The 15,313-nt window shown below is 53.1% G+C and overlaps 1 protein-coding gene across 9 annotated transcripts in view; it reads left to right on the top strand.

Moving 5' to 3' along the window:
• The window catches only part of APBA2 (amyloid beta precursor protein binding family A member 2), a 121,079-nt gene that overhangs the window by 87,108 nt on the left and 18,658 nt on the right, over window positions 1-15,313 (top strand). For 6 of the 9 annotated variants that reach the window (XM_038009772.2, XM_073012002.1, XM_073012004.1 and 3 more), the window contains 3 exons: window positions 8,721-8,866; window positions 9,926-9,961; window positions 13,766-13,852. In XM_038009772.2, the coding sequence (XP_037865700.1) occupies window positions 8,721-8,866; window positions 9,926-9,961; window positions 13,766-13,852 (269 nt within the window). The remainder of the gene's footprint in view (window positions 1-8,720; window positions 8,867-9,925; window positions 9,962-13,765; window positions 13,853-15,313) is intronic. The other 3 variants (XM_008017211.3, XM_073012005.1, XM_038009777.2) reach the window with 1 other exon arrangement.

The raw sequence follows: 15,313 nt of genomic DNA, 5'->3' as shown, positions 1-15,313 counted from the left end.
GATGGAGCAAGACTCCATCTCAAAAAAAAAAAAAAAAAAAAAAATTAATGAGTTTCCCCAACAGCTTTTAAAAGACAACCGGTGAGGTTGTGTATGTTGTTGTTAGCACAGTTGGTGTGTTTTCTGTGTTGTTACCATGATTATTGGTGCTCAAGTTTTCTATGGCCAATAGGAGCTTCTTTAGGTTGTTTTCCGAGTCCCATCAATGTAAACCTAGTAGTCTTTGATTGTTTCCTTCCTTTCTGGTGTATTCCAGAATCATCTTAAATATTTCTTGCCCCAGGTCTGGCCAGTTGGTTCTTTCTCCGAGGAGCCCTGTGGAATAACATTTAGAGACTGTAATCTGGGTAGTCCGGTTGCTCATTGCTGTAGATTTGGTGCGAGTGTGTATGTCTGTGTGGAAGGCAGCCTCCTCAATGGCCCCCAGGGGCCCCCGCCTCCTGGTGTTCATGGCCGTGAGTCCTGCCCTCCCCGTGTGTGGGGGATGGACCTATTGACGGCTTCTATTGAATAGAATCTGGCAGAAGTGATGGGATATGGCTTCGCAGATCAGGTTACAAAGAGATGTGGCTTCTCTCTCAACTTGCCCTTTCTTGTTCTCTCTTACTTGTTCCCTCTGAAGGAACCAAGCTAGCCTGGTGTGGTTGACAGTTACCCCATCCAGAGGCCCACGGGGCACAGGACTGATGTCTCTGGCCAATGGCCTGGTAAGAGAACTTGGAAGTGGGTGACCCCTCTTCAGGTGTTCAGATGGGTGCAGCACCACTCAGTACCTCGCTGCCTGTGACACGTGAGAGGTCCTGAGCCACAGTCACCCAGCTAAGCCACACCCAGATTCCCGATGCACAGAAACTCTCAGAGAATCCATGGTGGTTGTTTTAAGCCACTAAATTCCCAAGTTATTTGTTATGCAGCCAACAATAACTAATACACAGCATATTTTTTTAAGATAAAATAACATCATGATTCCTAATGATACTTTGTCAGGTTTATAGGTTCTAACATTTGTAGTTTCTTTTTCCTGTGCCCCAAATTCCTGTTCTCAAGGACACCGGCATAATTTTGCATTGGTTTTATTCCATTAACCTTACGACAGTCTCAGAATAACAATACCAACACTGCCAAGGACACATGATTGTAGATACAGATTACGATTTATTTGCATTTACTTTTGTCTTTAGAATACATCCCACAAGGGATGTACAGTTAGACGACTGTGTTTTAAAATATTTTGGAATAGATCACAACTGGATACACTTTTAGATTCATTTATTTCATTTTTCTCTTAGTTATTTGGAATTTGCTTTTTCCATTTAATTTTGTTTTGTAATTATATAAAATACTTACATGGTATGAAATTCAAATAAACAACATAGGGTGTATGCAGAGAGGTCAGTTTCTTCCCCTATTTGTCCCCCCGCCTCCCAGTTTCTTCCCTTCCGTAGGTGACCATTTTGAGCATTTTACCTATTTTTATTGTAAGCATATCTTCCCCTTTCTTAGGGAAATGGTAGTGGAGTAGAGCCCCACATGTCCATCTTGCTTTCTTCACTTCACACTAAACCCTGGCGGTGATGCCACAGCTCTGTGCTGTTCACAGGAGCATGGCGAGGATATTCTGTAGAACTCTACTGTGTGGATAGATGTCTCCTATTCAGGAGCATTTGGGCAGTTTCCAGGGTTTTGCTATTACAGATAGTGCTGCTGCAGTGAAGCACCTATGCATATGCTTTTTCCTGTTTTTGCCATTAAAAACAAATAATTTATTATGCTTTTTCTGGGAAGTCATCCTCCGAGCTGCAAGGGTTAGCATCTGTCTTGGGCAATTCTGCATTGTCTTGAGCTTGGCTTTGACCTTCCTTCCCTGACTCTCTGTTGTGGCTTCTCTTCCTCCTAGCAGCCAGTGACTTACTCTTGTTCACTGGGAGTAAGTTCAACACCATGGAACCCCCACATCTCTTTTATCAGTGACAAAACTTGTGCCGCAGGCCCAGGTATGGCCTCTCCCTGGTGAATGTCCATAGGTGTGGTTTTCAAATGGTGTCTTCTCTTTCATATCAGCCTTATAGGGTCACCTTCTGTGGGGGCTTCTTGAAGCACAGGCCCTGGCAGTAGCGGAGAGTCGGGCCTGGAGGCCACACCTTAGCTCGGCAGTGAAGGTCTCACTTGAGATGCCAGTTACACGACTGTGATACTCACCCACTCCTGCCTCCTCTCCCCACTTCAGACCCAGGGGGCACTCCAGGGGCAGGCTCTCCTGCTGATCTGGTGGCTCGCCTCCCCTAGTCCTGTCCTGCTCCATTACAGCTGCAGCCCCTCCTCCCAGTTGAGGCCAGGTCCCATCTGCACTTTGGAACCGCACACGATCTGATGTCGTTTGTCTCCTGTCCCTATCACTCGCCCCTCCACTGGCTTTTGACCACATCTGCCCCACCCTGCATCTATCCACACCCCCCACTCTACCTGCCCCTCTTCCTTCACAGCTGGAATCTGGGAGTGGCCGCCTCATTGCCTGCACCTCCCCTGCACCTCTCAGACCCTCTCTGGCTCCGGCCCCGCCTTTTCTGAAACAGCTCTTCGAGGTCACAGCTGACTTCCTTGACACTGTGCCCGATACACGAGGTCTCCTTGTAGTTGACCTCCTGCTAGCATGGGTGCAGGCGGGCAGGTCTCCCTTTCTAAGCCTGTTCTTTTCCTGGTATTTAGCAGAGCAGAGTCCTGGGGCTGCATCCTGCCCCCTTGCCCATGACCTTCCCTTGCAGACTCATCCGTGCCTGCAGCTTCACTTGGCACTTGCAGATGGTTCATTCCCAAACCTGTCTTCTAACCAGGACTCCTGAGTCCAGCCACCTACTGAGCATCCAGGCTCCTGCCAGTAAACTTGCCTGGAGTCCCCAACCCAAGCTCAGTCCTCTTCCAGGCACCCCTTCTCAGTGAGGGGCAGGTCTCTCCATCGAGCTGTGCAACCATTGTCTAGCCTCCTCATCCTCTCTCAGACTCCAGTCCAACTTCCCGTCCTGTTGACAGACCCCTAAATCCCCATCTGTTGCTGTTTCTCCATCTCCATCATCACCCTGGTCCACACCATCATTGCCACTCACGTGCCGGGATGGCGACAGTAGCCTCTCAGCTGCTCTCCCTTCTTCCTCTGTGCTGCCTGCCCCTCTGCCAGAGTTCATTTCTAAAGGAGTGGTTGGGCCACTTCCCTGATGGATACCCTGGAGTGACAGTCCTTATGGCCTGTCACCTGTGGCCCCAGGGTCCTCACATCTGGCCAGCGCTTCCCCCTACCCTGGACTTGTCTCAGCTGCTGGCCCACCCCCTGGGCTTCCAGTCCAGACATCCTATAGCTCTTCTAAGGTGCCATTGTCTCTGCACCCTAGGGCCTTTCACCTGCTCCCGCCTCAGCCTGGAAAGCTTTCTCCTCCTTTTGCCTGTGGCTTGTTGATTCCTTCTCCTCCTCCAGACCTCAGCTTAAATGGCAGCCACCCCCAAATTCCCCACCAGAGCAGGCTCCCCCGTCCCTTCCTTCCCAGGGCCATAGCCTCCCTTCCCAGCATTCACCACGGCCCATCCTGATGCATTTGTTCTGTGGCTGTGGGACTGCTGTCAGCCTCACTGTGCAGCCTGTGAGCTCCGTGTTTCTGTCTTGACACCGGTCTTCACACAGTGGGTTCAGAAATGCCGAGCCCCTGAGCGCATGACAATGAACTTGGGTGCAGCTATGTGACCCACTTAGATGGTCCTTATTTGTAAAATGGGGACCCTGAGATCGGTTCCTGGGGTGGTTGAGGACAGGCTGGAACTGTACCATTGTTGCACAGAGGTCCTGGGGTGGTTGAGGACCGGGTGGAACTGTACCGTTGTTGCACAGAGGTCACGGGGTGGTTAGGGACTGGGTGGAACTGTACCATTGTTGCACAGAGGTCCTGGGGTGGTTGAGGACTGGTTGGAACTGTACCATTGTTGCACAGAGGTCCTGGGGTGGTTGAGGACCGGGTGGAACTGTACCATTGTTGCACAGAGGTCCTGGGGTGGTTGAGGACTGGGTGGAACTGTACCGTTGTTGCACAGAGGTCACGGGGTGGTTAGGGACTGGGTGGAACTGTACCGTTGTTGCACAGAGGTCACGGGGTGGTTAGGGACTGGGTGGAACTGCACCATTGTTGCACAGAGGTCACGGGGTGGTTAGGGACTGGGTGGAACTGTACCATTGTTGCACAGAGGTCCTGGGGTGGTTGAGGACTGGGTGGAACTGTACCATTGTTGCACAGAGGGCACGGGGTGGTTGAGGACCGGGTGGAACTGTACCATTGTTGCACAGAGGTCTTAGGGTGGTTGAGGACCGGGTGGAACTGTACCATTGTTGCACAGAGGTCTTAGGGTGGTTGAGGACCGGGTGGAACTGTACCATTGTTGCACAGAGGTCTTAGGGTGGTTGAGGACTGGGTGGAACTGTACCATTGTTGCACAGAGGTCACGGGGTGGTTAGGGACTGGGTGGAACTGTACCATTGTTGCACAGAGGTCACGGAGTGGTTAGGGACTGGGTGGAACTGTACCATTGTTGCACAGAGGTCACGGAGTGGTTAGGGACTGGGTGGAACTGTACCATTGTTGCACAGAGGTCCTGGGGTGGTTGAGGACCGGGTGGAACTGTACCATTGTTGCACAGAGGTCACGGGGTGGTTGAGGACCGGGTGGAACTGTACCATTGTTGCACAGAGGTCACGGGGTGGTTGAGGACCAGGTGGAACTGTACCATTGTTGCACAGAGGTCACGGGGTGGTTGAGGACTGGGTGGAACTGTACCATTGTTGCACAGAGTTCCTGGGGTGGTTGAGGACTGGGTGGAACTGTACCATTGTTGCTCAGAAGTCACGGGGTGGTTGAGGACCGGGTGGAACTGTACCATTGTTGCACAGAGGTTGGTGGTTGAGGACTGGGTGGAACTGTACCATTGTTGCACAGAGGTCACGGGGTGGTTGAGGACTGGGTGGAACTGTACCGTTGTTGCACATAGGTCTGGTGTATTGGACGTGAGGGCTGCACTCCCAGACTCCCTGCCTTTGCAGAGAGCAGCGGGCCTTGTGGATGCACCCCCAGCACTCCCACATACACCTGTGATCCAGCTCCACTCAGCCATCCCCTCCCAGACCCCCAGGAGATGCGGGGACAAGTCTTGGAGCTAATGAGACCCCCTGGGGCCACACTGGTGCCTTAGAAGCCTCTGTCCACCACCCACGTTCAGGGTAATTTTCTCCAAAGGTGGCAGGAGTGGAGACCCTCCGGCTTGAAGCTGTGGAACTCCCGTCCCCTTCCCTGTCCAGAGGGCCTAGGGTTTTCCTAAGCGGTGTTTCCAACAGAGGCTTCTTCTGGCAGGGGAGAACCTGGAGCACCTTATTCTTCTCCAGACTGTGCAGACACACTGTGCATACGCCTATGTGAGTGAGATATACAGTGTGAAAAGGAGAAATCACTCTCTGGGGGAGACAAGATCCTTAAACCTGTATCTTTATTTTCTTGTCATTTTGTCTCCCTCTGGTGGTCTCAGCTTAGGGTCAGTGCAAGACTTGAGCAAAATAACAGCAATTTCTACCCAAACATGTGGGGCTACCTGCTTTCATTTTCTAGTGAAGCTGTTGGATTTGGGTTCTGCGTTTCCTGCGGATGTCGAGAGCCATGCCTGTGAATGTGGTATACGCCCTGCACCGTGCCACCCCCATTGGACTCTCTCTGGGTCTGGGTTCTCCTCCCATGATGCACGTGAGTGGGAGGCAGGAGGCTCGGGCCACCGTGGGCTCGACTGTTTCCCACTGAACAGAAGAGCAAGGCAGGCGTGGAAGGCCCCCATGCAGAGGTGGGTGGTGGCTGGAGCTGCAGCAAGGCCCTTGAGTGCTTCACTAGCCTCGTCCTGGAAGCAGGCATCCTGGGTGCCAGCAGTGACCCCCTGCCTGGGATGGGGTACCCTTCACCCTCAGGAGCCTGTGCCCAGATGGGCCCCGGAGCTGGTGACGCTCACTTCAGGGGGAGACGAGGCCAGTCTTCCCTAAATCTACTCAAGGACATGGGTCGACACGGAAATGTGAACCGTGGAAGGGTCTGGTGTGCTGACCAGGGCCACCCTGGGGGCTGGCGAGGGAGAAGCCGGGGGCAGTGCCTGGGAAGGTAGGAGTCAGATTCCAAAGGGAAGGTTGGCCTCCCAGCCTCCCCAGGGCCTGGGGCCAACAGGGTGCCAGGCAGCCCCCGCCACAGAGGACATAAGGACACTTCCCCAAGGCCCTGGTCACCTGTTGGGGCTGTGAGGCTGGGGTACCTGGGGCGCCTGGAAGAACCAGAGCTTTCCTGCAGAACAAAGTGACGCCATCTTGTGGTCAGTGAGAGCCACTGCACTGGGTGCCGCTGGGAGGCTGGGGCTTCACTGGGGGGTGCCTGTTGAGCCATGCTCACTGGGGATGGCAAGGTGGTGTGAGGTAGTAGAAACGGGCCTACCGCAGGCACCAGGAGCCTTCCCAGCCCCACAGCCGGATGCCATAAAAGGGAGCAGAGGGGATGTCTGGCGAGCCTGTGGCAGCCAAGGCTGTCATACATACTGTCCAAGCCCCCCAGCCAGGCAGACGTGCATCCTTCACTCTGAAGAAGCCTCAGGGTAGGGTGGGGGTGCTGCATTGGGATAGCTGGATCCTGTTCTCTCTGTGGGGCCGCCTCTGATTCTCCTGGTGACAGGCCCCAGTGAACCCTCTGAGGGACAGGTGGGCAGGGGTTCCTCCCCTGGTGCCACCCCTGAATCCTGCAGTCCCCCACGTTGGTGCCTGCAAACCTGCCCAGCTGGAAGAAGGTTTATCGGCTCCAGAGCAAGGGGTGACTGGAGGATATTTAAAAGCCGTGGGAGGACGCCATTGACAGGACTCAGTTAGGTGCACAGGGGAGGGATAGAGCGGTCCTGTGAGGAGACACAGCTGGGAAAGCAGGTGATCCTCTGACCCCAGGGGCACGCAGACCCACTACTGCCCAGGAAAGCAGGAAGGAGGCCAAGTGGGCTGAGCACCGAGGCAAAGCTCCCCACCTGGTCTGTCGGAGCAGGCGAGGGAGGGGCAGCCAGGAGTTTGAGGCAGTGGAGGAGTCTGGAATAGCTCTTGCACGGAGGAAGAGGCTGAGCTTCCCAGAGAGATAGATGAGAGTTGTGAGGCTGTTTGGGGGCATTTGGGGTCAGGAATTTACAATACATTTACCATAGCACTCATTTGCCCTCTTGGGCAGCTTTTTCCAGCCTCAGGTCCAGAGAAAACAGGTTGGAGATTTGCTGAACTCCTGGGGGCAGATACACAGGACTGGGGTCAGGGAGCTGCGGATACTGGGCCGATGTTGTTGAGGTGGTGGATGGCGGCACCCAAACTGGGCCAGTCGATGATTTTAGCAACGGAATGGGTTAGAGGTGAGACCAGGGATCAACTGGTTGAGGGAGGGAAGAGGTTAGGAGGCTGCTGGCAGCGAGGGCTGGGGAAGCGCAGGATGGCTGGGCCCATGATGCTGGAGGGACTCAGGGTGGGGCCAGCTGGAGCAGGAGGGGAGCCAGGAAGCCAGGGCCAAAATCCCCCACGAAAAGGGCTCTGGCCGGGAGGTGGGCAGTCGGGAGGGATAAGGCAGGTGACATGGCCAAAATGGGTCTGAGAGGCAACCCAGCCATGGTCTAGGATAGCTCAGAGGTCGGCTGACTGCAGCCCCAATGGCAAATCCTCCTGTCCCCCTGATTTTGCATATAAAATTCTCTTGGCACACAGCCACACCTCCTCTGTTATCTATTGTCTCCGGCTGCCTTTGCACCTCAGGTACGATGGTGAATGGTTGCAACGGAGACCACAAAGGCTAAAACACATACTGTCTCGCCCTTTACAGGAGAGGTTTGTCCACCCCTAGCTGGAGCCCTACTGTCTGGCATAGGAGCCACTCAAGATTGGTTTGTGGGCAACGTGGACAGGACTTGGGGGTGGGTTGGATATGGCTCTAACATGTGGCTCTTTATATTTCAATTAATTAAAATTACATACAAGAAAATGGTCTGGTCCCTCAGCTGCAGGAGCCACAGTGCCAGTGCTCAAAGCCACATGTGGGTAGTGGCTCCTGTATTGGGCACTGCAGAGACAGAACCTTCCATTGTGGCTGGCGGGAAGGTTTGTTGGGCCACGATGGTCTGGGGGCAGCAGATGGAACAAGCATGATGCTGCCAAGCCTGGGCTTGCGGTGTGATGGGTGTGAGGGGCTACACAGGCGTCCTGAGAGACTACAGACAGGCAGGAGCCTCGCGGGACAGATGCACAGGGACCGGCCAAGGAGAAGCCCAGGGCACAGTCAGGTCACCAGCATGAGTTCCGGGGCTGCGGGCAAAGCATGGAAAGGGCTGTCGTGTTTGGGATGTGACACCTTCTGGATTTGCAGCCTGTGATTGTCACCTTGAGTGACAGTCATCTGGAATCCTGGCATTGTCCTCCTGACACCGTTTGTGCAGTTTTCTGGCCCACGCATTGATTTTGTGCGGTTACTTGCAGCACGGGCCAGTGAGGGAAGAGACCGGCCACCCGTGGCTGGCTGCAGATCACGATGGTTGGGCCCTTCTGTTTTGCATCCTGGCTGCCGTGTTCCTTGTGCTATGGCCAGGCATGCAAGCCCTTTGTTCAGGGGACTTCTCCTCTAGGAAGACTCTGACTCTGTGCCCTCCTTCAGTTCCAGGGCCCTGTGAACCAGAAGACCTCATCGATGGGATCATCTTTGCTGCCAATTACCTGGGGTCCACCCAGCTGCTGTCAGAACGGAACCCTTCCAAAAACATCAGAATGATGCAAGCGCAGGAGGCCGTCAGCCGGGTCAAGGTAGAGGTGCTTCCAGGGCCCCTCAGGGATGCCCACACACTTTGGGGGGCACTGGTAGGAGGGAATGTGGCAGGGCTTAGGCCCTTTTCCAGCTCTGACTGCACAGCCCTCGGCACAGGGAGCAGGAGTGGCCCAGGTGCCGACGAGGCTGAGGGAGGCTTGCGCCTTGGCCGGGAAGAAGCTGGCTGGGCAGAGGCAACCAGCTCCTTAACAGGAGGCCCACGGAATCCCAGAAATACGACCTTTGAAGATCATCGTTCCAAAGCATTCTAGTCCTAAAACAGTCCCAAATCCCAGTTCCACAGTACGTGTATTTTTAGTGCCATTCGGAGTGCTTCCAGAAAGGGGGGAAAATATATCATGTTTTATTTAAATTCAGAACCTCAAGAAAAACTTTGACCTGCTTGTAGCTCTGAGTGCTCTTTGGATTGTCTGGGTTTTAACACTGGGTGAGCCCGGGCAAGGGGAAGATGAGACCACATCAGCAAAACTAAATGGGGTCGGGGGGAGGGGGCGCAGCCATCTGAGGTCTCAGCTCTCTGAGCAAGACAAGATCTGCAAATGCCCACCAGCCCAGGGGTGAGAAATGGGGACAGCCTCCTCCCCAGCCCTCACCATAGACAACCTTCTCTAACAGAAGCAGAGGAGCACCGTGAGGCCATCCGGGGTGGGCAGGAGGAAGCCAGGTAACCCAGGGCAGTGCTGAGCCCTGCTGGCCAGTGCCCCTCGGCAGAGGCCCGGCCCTCCCACCCCAGACACTTGCCTTGCTCCGTCTGCTGCCTGGAGCTCAGCTTGCCTTCCTGCCGGCGGATGGCATCTTTCTGTCCTCTGTAGATGGGGTGGTTGGCAGTCATTTTTAGCACTCCAGGGACACCTGTGGGGGCTTCTCTTGGTCAATGTGTGTGCTTGAAGTGGGCAGTGGCTGTCCACCCATCCCTGCTGGGCTTTGCCAGGCACCAGGCCTGAGTATGGGGGCGTCAACCACCAGAGTGACATAACCTCACACACCTTCCTTCTCTCTGTGCTAACCTGTTTTTCTTTTCTCTTCCATGCTCTCAGAGGATGCAAAAGGCTGCTAAGATCAAGAAAAAAGCGGTGTGTAGGGCCTTGAGGCCCTGGGACAGTGTTTGCTTGTGTTCCCATGGCTTGTCCTGGGCGGTGGGGGCCGGGGGATCCAAATAATGCCCTGGGGATCCAAATAGTGTTGCAAAGCAGCCTTTCCTCGTCCCTTGGTGGGTGAATCTTAGATGTTTGTAAATGAAACTACAGACACTTCATTTTTTTAATCACCCATTTTGGAAGGATTTATTAGTTCGTTTTTCTTAGCATCTCCGATGTTCCTGTTTTACGTGGACATTTGAAATTGATATGACATTTAGTTGATATGGCAGCGTGGTGGGGCTGGAGCCTGGGCCTCCTGTGCAGTATCACTGAATTGTTCTGATAACTAAAGATTCCTTGCACTTAATTTACTAAGTCAGGAGGGTGAGTAGTACACTTTGCCCGTGTGGGGCTTTCTTTATTGGAAATGAGTTTTTGGGCTGGGTGCAGTGGCTGACACCTGTAATCCCAGCACTCTGGGAGACAGAGGCAGGAGGATCATTTGAGCCTAGGAGTTTGAGACTGGCCTGGGCAACACAGTGAGACCCCTGTCTCCACAATTTTTTTTTTTTTTTTTTTTAATTAGCCAAGCATGGTGGCACATGCCTGAAGTCCCAACTGCCTGGGAGGCTGAAGTGGGAGGATCACTTGAGCCTGGGAGGTTGAGGCTGCAGTGATCTGTGTTTGCACCACTGCGCTCCAACCTGGGCGACAGAGTGAGACCCTGTCTCTTAAAGAAAATAAAAAGAAAGAAAAATACGAAAATAAGTGTTGAAACACCGGCAGACTTTTAAAAATGGGTTGACGTTGAGTCATTTGTTTGTCACCTGGTCATTTAGTAAATGCTAGAGCTTTTCCAATCCTCCTTATACAGAAAATACCAAAATAGTTGGTGTCACAAGGCTTGTTGCCCACTGTTTTCTTCTGTTTAAACAGCAGGAGATTTAGTTCTCCCTCCCTGCTTTGAAGTAATGCCATTGTCTGGCGCTGTGGCCAGAAGACCCCATGTGGGGACTCCCTCTTCTGCAGCGAGACTTTGGTCCACCTAGGACGTCTACTTTTTGCCCAGTGGCGTCTCCTTTGATTCTGCTCAGGAGCAAGGGAAGGATGGCGCTCGTGCTCCTCTTCCCAGGCTGATTTCCTCTGAGCAAGGCAGAACGTGCCAAACATTGCAGACTTGCAGTTGGAGTGTGCTTTTCCCAAAAAAGAGGGGCTCTCGCTTGCAGCCTCCTGGTCCAGCTGGAGCAGGGAGTCCGTACGGACTGCAGCCGGCTGCTGGGACTTGCAGGTCCAGCAATCCTACAGAGTCACTGCCGCCTCTGGAGGGGTCGGTACAGGCAGACCCAGCTCAGAAAGCCCTCTGCGGCCAGCCAGGTGACCGCCTGACTACATTTAATTACGGTTTGTTCTTCCTTTTTGGAAAGTGGGATGCTCAGTGTCATTGTTGAAGGCCCCTTTCCTGGCCCGGCCACAGCCGTGCGGATGACTGCAGGTCATGCCCCCCATCCGCAGACGTGCCGAGGCCCACCCTGTGGCCTGTTCTCTGGTGTCTGTAGGATCCGTACTGTTGACACCCTCCCTTCTTCCGCCAAGGAGGATGACGGGTGTCCTCTCCCTGCCCTGTTACTGATGGTTTTCCGCTCAAGCCTGGGTGGCTTCAGGCTGCCCCTCTTCCCCCATCCAGGGATCCCAGCCTCAGGTTTCCTCCACAATTGTCACTAATACCAAGGTCCACCTGCAACTTTTCTCACTTACTTCTGGCTTGACCTACTTTTTAGCAAGAGGATTTTGAGCCACAATCCATGAATATAACCTTTAAATGCATGCTGATGCTGAATGTAACCAAATTTTTAAAAACAGAAAAAGTTCATCCACGGCTGCAGATTGTCAGCTGCACTTCTTTCAACTCCTTTCTCTTTCTAATGAGTTAAAAGCAAAGAAAGCCCAAAAGACCCTTTCCCTTGAACATTGAGCTAAAATACACTTTTATTATTACAATACCGGGCCTCTCTACGACTCAGAATTCTTGAGGAATTGTCAGCAGGGAGATTTCTTATTTCAGATTTTCTAGTGAATAATTAAGTCATAGTTTTTGCCATTTTGAAATGGAAGATAGACCACCCTGGGCTCCCCGGTGACCACGGAGAATTATTCACCTTGGTGGGCAAACTAATAGAACTTGAAATTCATTGCCACTGTGCAGTGGTAATTAGGATTCTTACAAATGTAAAAACCAATGAAAGGCTATCCTAGTTTGGGGCAGACCCTGAAGAGTTCACTGAGCTCAGAAGAGCCCATGAAACCTGTCTCACAGCCATATGGCAGGCATACTACAGTGGCTACAGGTGATGAATTAGGCCATTTGTGTGGCACGTCTCTTGGCTTCTCTGTCATTGTGAGGACAGCACTCAGGCCAGCCCCAGGGCTCAGTCCCCCAAGGCTGCTGTGGGGTGGACATGATGGTGACTGTTTAAATCAGAAGGAAAGGCTGACATTTTCATTCAGCTCCTCTGAAAATATCTCCCATTTCTTAAGGATACTTAGAATCCCAAATCCAGGAAATGTAGCCTGAGTCTAAAAATTCCACAGGGGTTGGCCAGAGGGGCCCTGCTTGCCACTGACAGGAGGGGCTGTGGCGACAGACCCAGGCATCCCACCCCATCACAGTCAAGCTCCCGGCGGCCGACCCTCCTCCCTCCTGGTTGCCTCTTACAGACTGCCTCAAGAACTCACACTTAGCTAGATGACCCGGCCGGTGGCGTGCAGGCAGATTCCTGAGGGCCAGTAGCATTTCCTTCTACGTAGACTCGGGATAAAATTGCTGAGCCTTCCTTCGAGTTATTACTTTTTACATTGACAGATAAAATTGTATTTACTATGTACAACATAATATTTTGGAGTATATACACATTGTGAAATGACTACATCTAGCTAATTCACATGTGCATTACATCACATAGTTATAATTATTATAATGAGAACACTACATTCACTATCTTAGCAATTTTTAAGAATATGAAATATTCTTAACAGTAGTCACCACGATGCACAATAGATCTCTGGAACTCATTTCTCCTGTCTAGCAGGAGCTCTGTGTCCGTGGACCAATACTTCCCCCTTCACTCCTTTTGCCCAGCCCCTGGTAACCACCATGCAGCTCTCTACTTCTACTGTGAGATCGACATTTGTAGATTCCACCTGAGCGAGATCGTGCAGTCTGTATCTTTCTGTGCCTAGCTGATTTCACTACACAGCGTGTCCTCTGGGGTCACCCATGTGTTGGAAATGACACGGCTGCTTCTTTGCGAAGGCTGAGTAGGCCTCCAGCGTGTCTGCCCGCCACATTTCTTTATCCATTCCTCGTGAATAGACATTGGGTTGATCCCATGTCTTGGCTGCTGTGGATGGTGCTGCCGTGAGCCTGGGAGTACAGGTGTCTCCCAGACATGCTGATTGCTCTTCCTTTGGAAATATGCCCAGCAGTGGGATTGCTGGATCACAGGGTGGTTGTAGCTTGAAGTTTTTGAGGAACTGCCATACTGTTCTCCACAGCAGCTGCGCTAATTCACACCCTCCCACAGTGTACCAGGGTTCCCTTTCCTCCACCCCACGCCAACGCTGCTTTTTATCTTTTTGATAAAAGCCATTCTGACGGATATCAAATGATATATTGTTGTGGTTTTAATTTGGATTTATCTGGTGATTAGGGATGTTGAGCATTTCGTCATAATGCTATTTGCATGTCCTCTATTCCGAGTTGGTTTTTGGATTTTAACAGTATCCACTGTCCTTTCTTAGAATTCTGAGGGGGACGCCCAGACACTGACGGAAGTGGACCTCTTCATTTCCACCCAGAGGATCAAGGTTTTAAATGCAGACACGCAGGTAAGCGTTAAAGGCAGTTGTTCAAAATCAGGTAAACTCCTAAGTTCAACTCCTTCTTGTCCCATGATATCGGCCCTGGTTCTCAGCAGCTTCTCTCCTGTGCCCTCTGCTCCCATCAACCCAAAGCCCATGGCTTGGGCTGCAGGAGGAGCAAGGAGCGCACAGCAGGTAGCAGTTGTGCTGGCGTCACCCCAGGGCTCTGCAGGCGGGAGGTGGGTGGGAAGGCCTGCTGGGTCTTCCCCTGCTCCGCAGTCCCAGGGAGCCTGACCTCTGGAGACAGAGGAGGCAGCAGCCCCCACCGTGTGACTCACCCTGCAGCCCAGCACTCCCATCCCCAGCGCCGTGCCCCGACCACCCTCCAGGCCCTCGCACACCCTGATGCGGGCATGTGGTGCCCTTCCTTGTCACATGTGTATCCCGTGTCCAGGCTTGCGCCTTGTCCCACTGATCTTTGTGTCCTGCACCCCCCTATCCTGGAACCAGCCCCCTCCTGGAGCCTGGCACTTGGTGAAAACTCAGGGAGACAGGTGCCAGGGCTCAGGCACTGGGCGTGCAGCACTTCACAGCCTTGGACTTCATTTTCGGATCTTTTGTGGGCAAACCGTCTGGACTAGATCCCCCTCCCACTCTCCAAGCCCCACGCCTCATCACCCACCTGTGCTGGGGGGCCCCAAGACCACCCCAGGCTGGATGGTTTCGGAGGACTGACAGGACTCCGCACACTCACAGCTGAGATTTATTTCAGCAGACAGCTCCAGCGCGGAATCGGCAAAGTGGGTGCGGGCTTCCACAGCCCTCCCCGCAATCACACAGGACACACTGAACCCCCCGGCAAGGGGCTGTGACAAGAGAGTGAAGTGGTGTCTACCAGGGAAGCTCACAGACACTTAGCCCAAGGTGTTTACTGGGAGCTGGTCACATAGGCACCCTCTGCCTGGCAGCTACCAAAATTCCAGACTCCCAGGGGGAAAAGAGGTGTCCAGCCTAGACCACGTTGTTTGCACAAAGGGTTTAGGCAAAAGGAACCATGTTTCTCAGTTCGGGTGCTGGGAACCCTCCTGAGATCCACGTACCCAGATGCCAGAGAGGGCCAGCCTTACAGGCGGGCCTTTCTGGGGACAGCAGCTAGCCCTGCCCTGATAACTCTTCTTGCCAGTGTGCATGGAGGGCGGTGCCACACCCAGAGTGGGAGGATGGGCTTGGGGATTGAAGCTGGGCTGCATCCTCTTGAGCTATATAGCCTTAAACAAGTTCCTGAACATCTCTGAGCCTCCTCATACCCACAGCCCCAGCTGAAAGAGTAACTCTTCTGATGGATCCTGTAAAGGAGAGATGAGAAACCACCTAGCTTGGCCCAGTCTAGGGCTCACTCCACTGGCCTCTTCTCCCTTCCCTTCCTTTCCCCTCTGAATCTTTGTATTCTGAACAGGGCATGCACATTAAATCTGTTGGGGCAGAGGA

The sequence above is a fragment of the Chlorocebus sabaeus genome, chromosome 26, assembly GCF_047675955.1.
Source record: "Chlorocebus sabaeus isolate Y175 chromosome 26, mChlSab1.0.hap1, whole genome shotgun sequence".
Taxonomy (NCBI): domain Eukaryota; kingdom Metazoa; phylum Chordata; class Mammalia; order Primates; family Cercopithecidae; genus Chlorocebus; species Chlorocebus sabaeus.
This window is presented reverse-complemented; position numbering and strand designations above follow the sequence as displayed.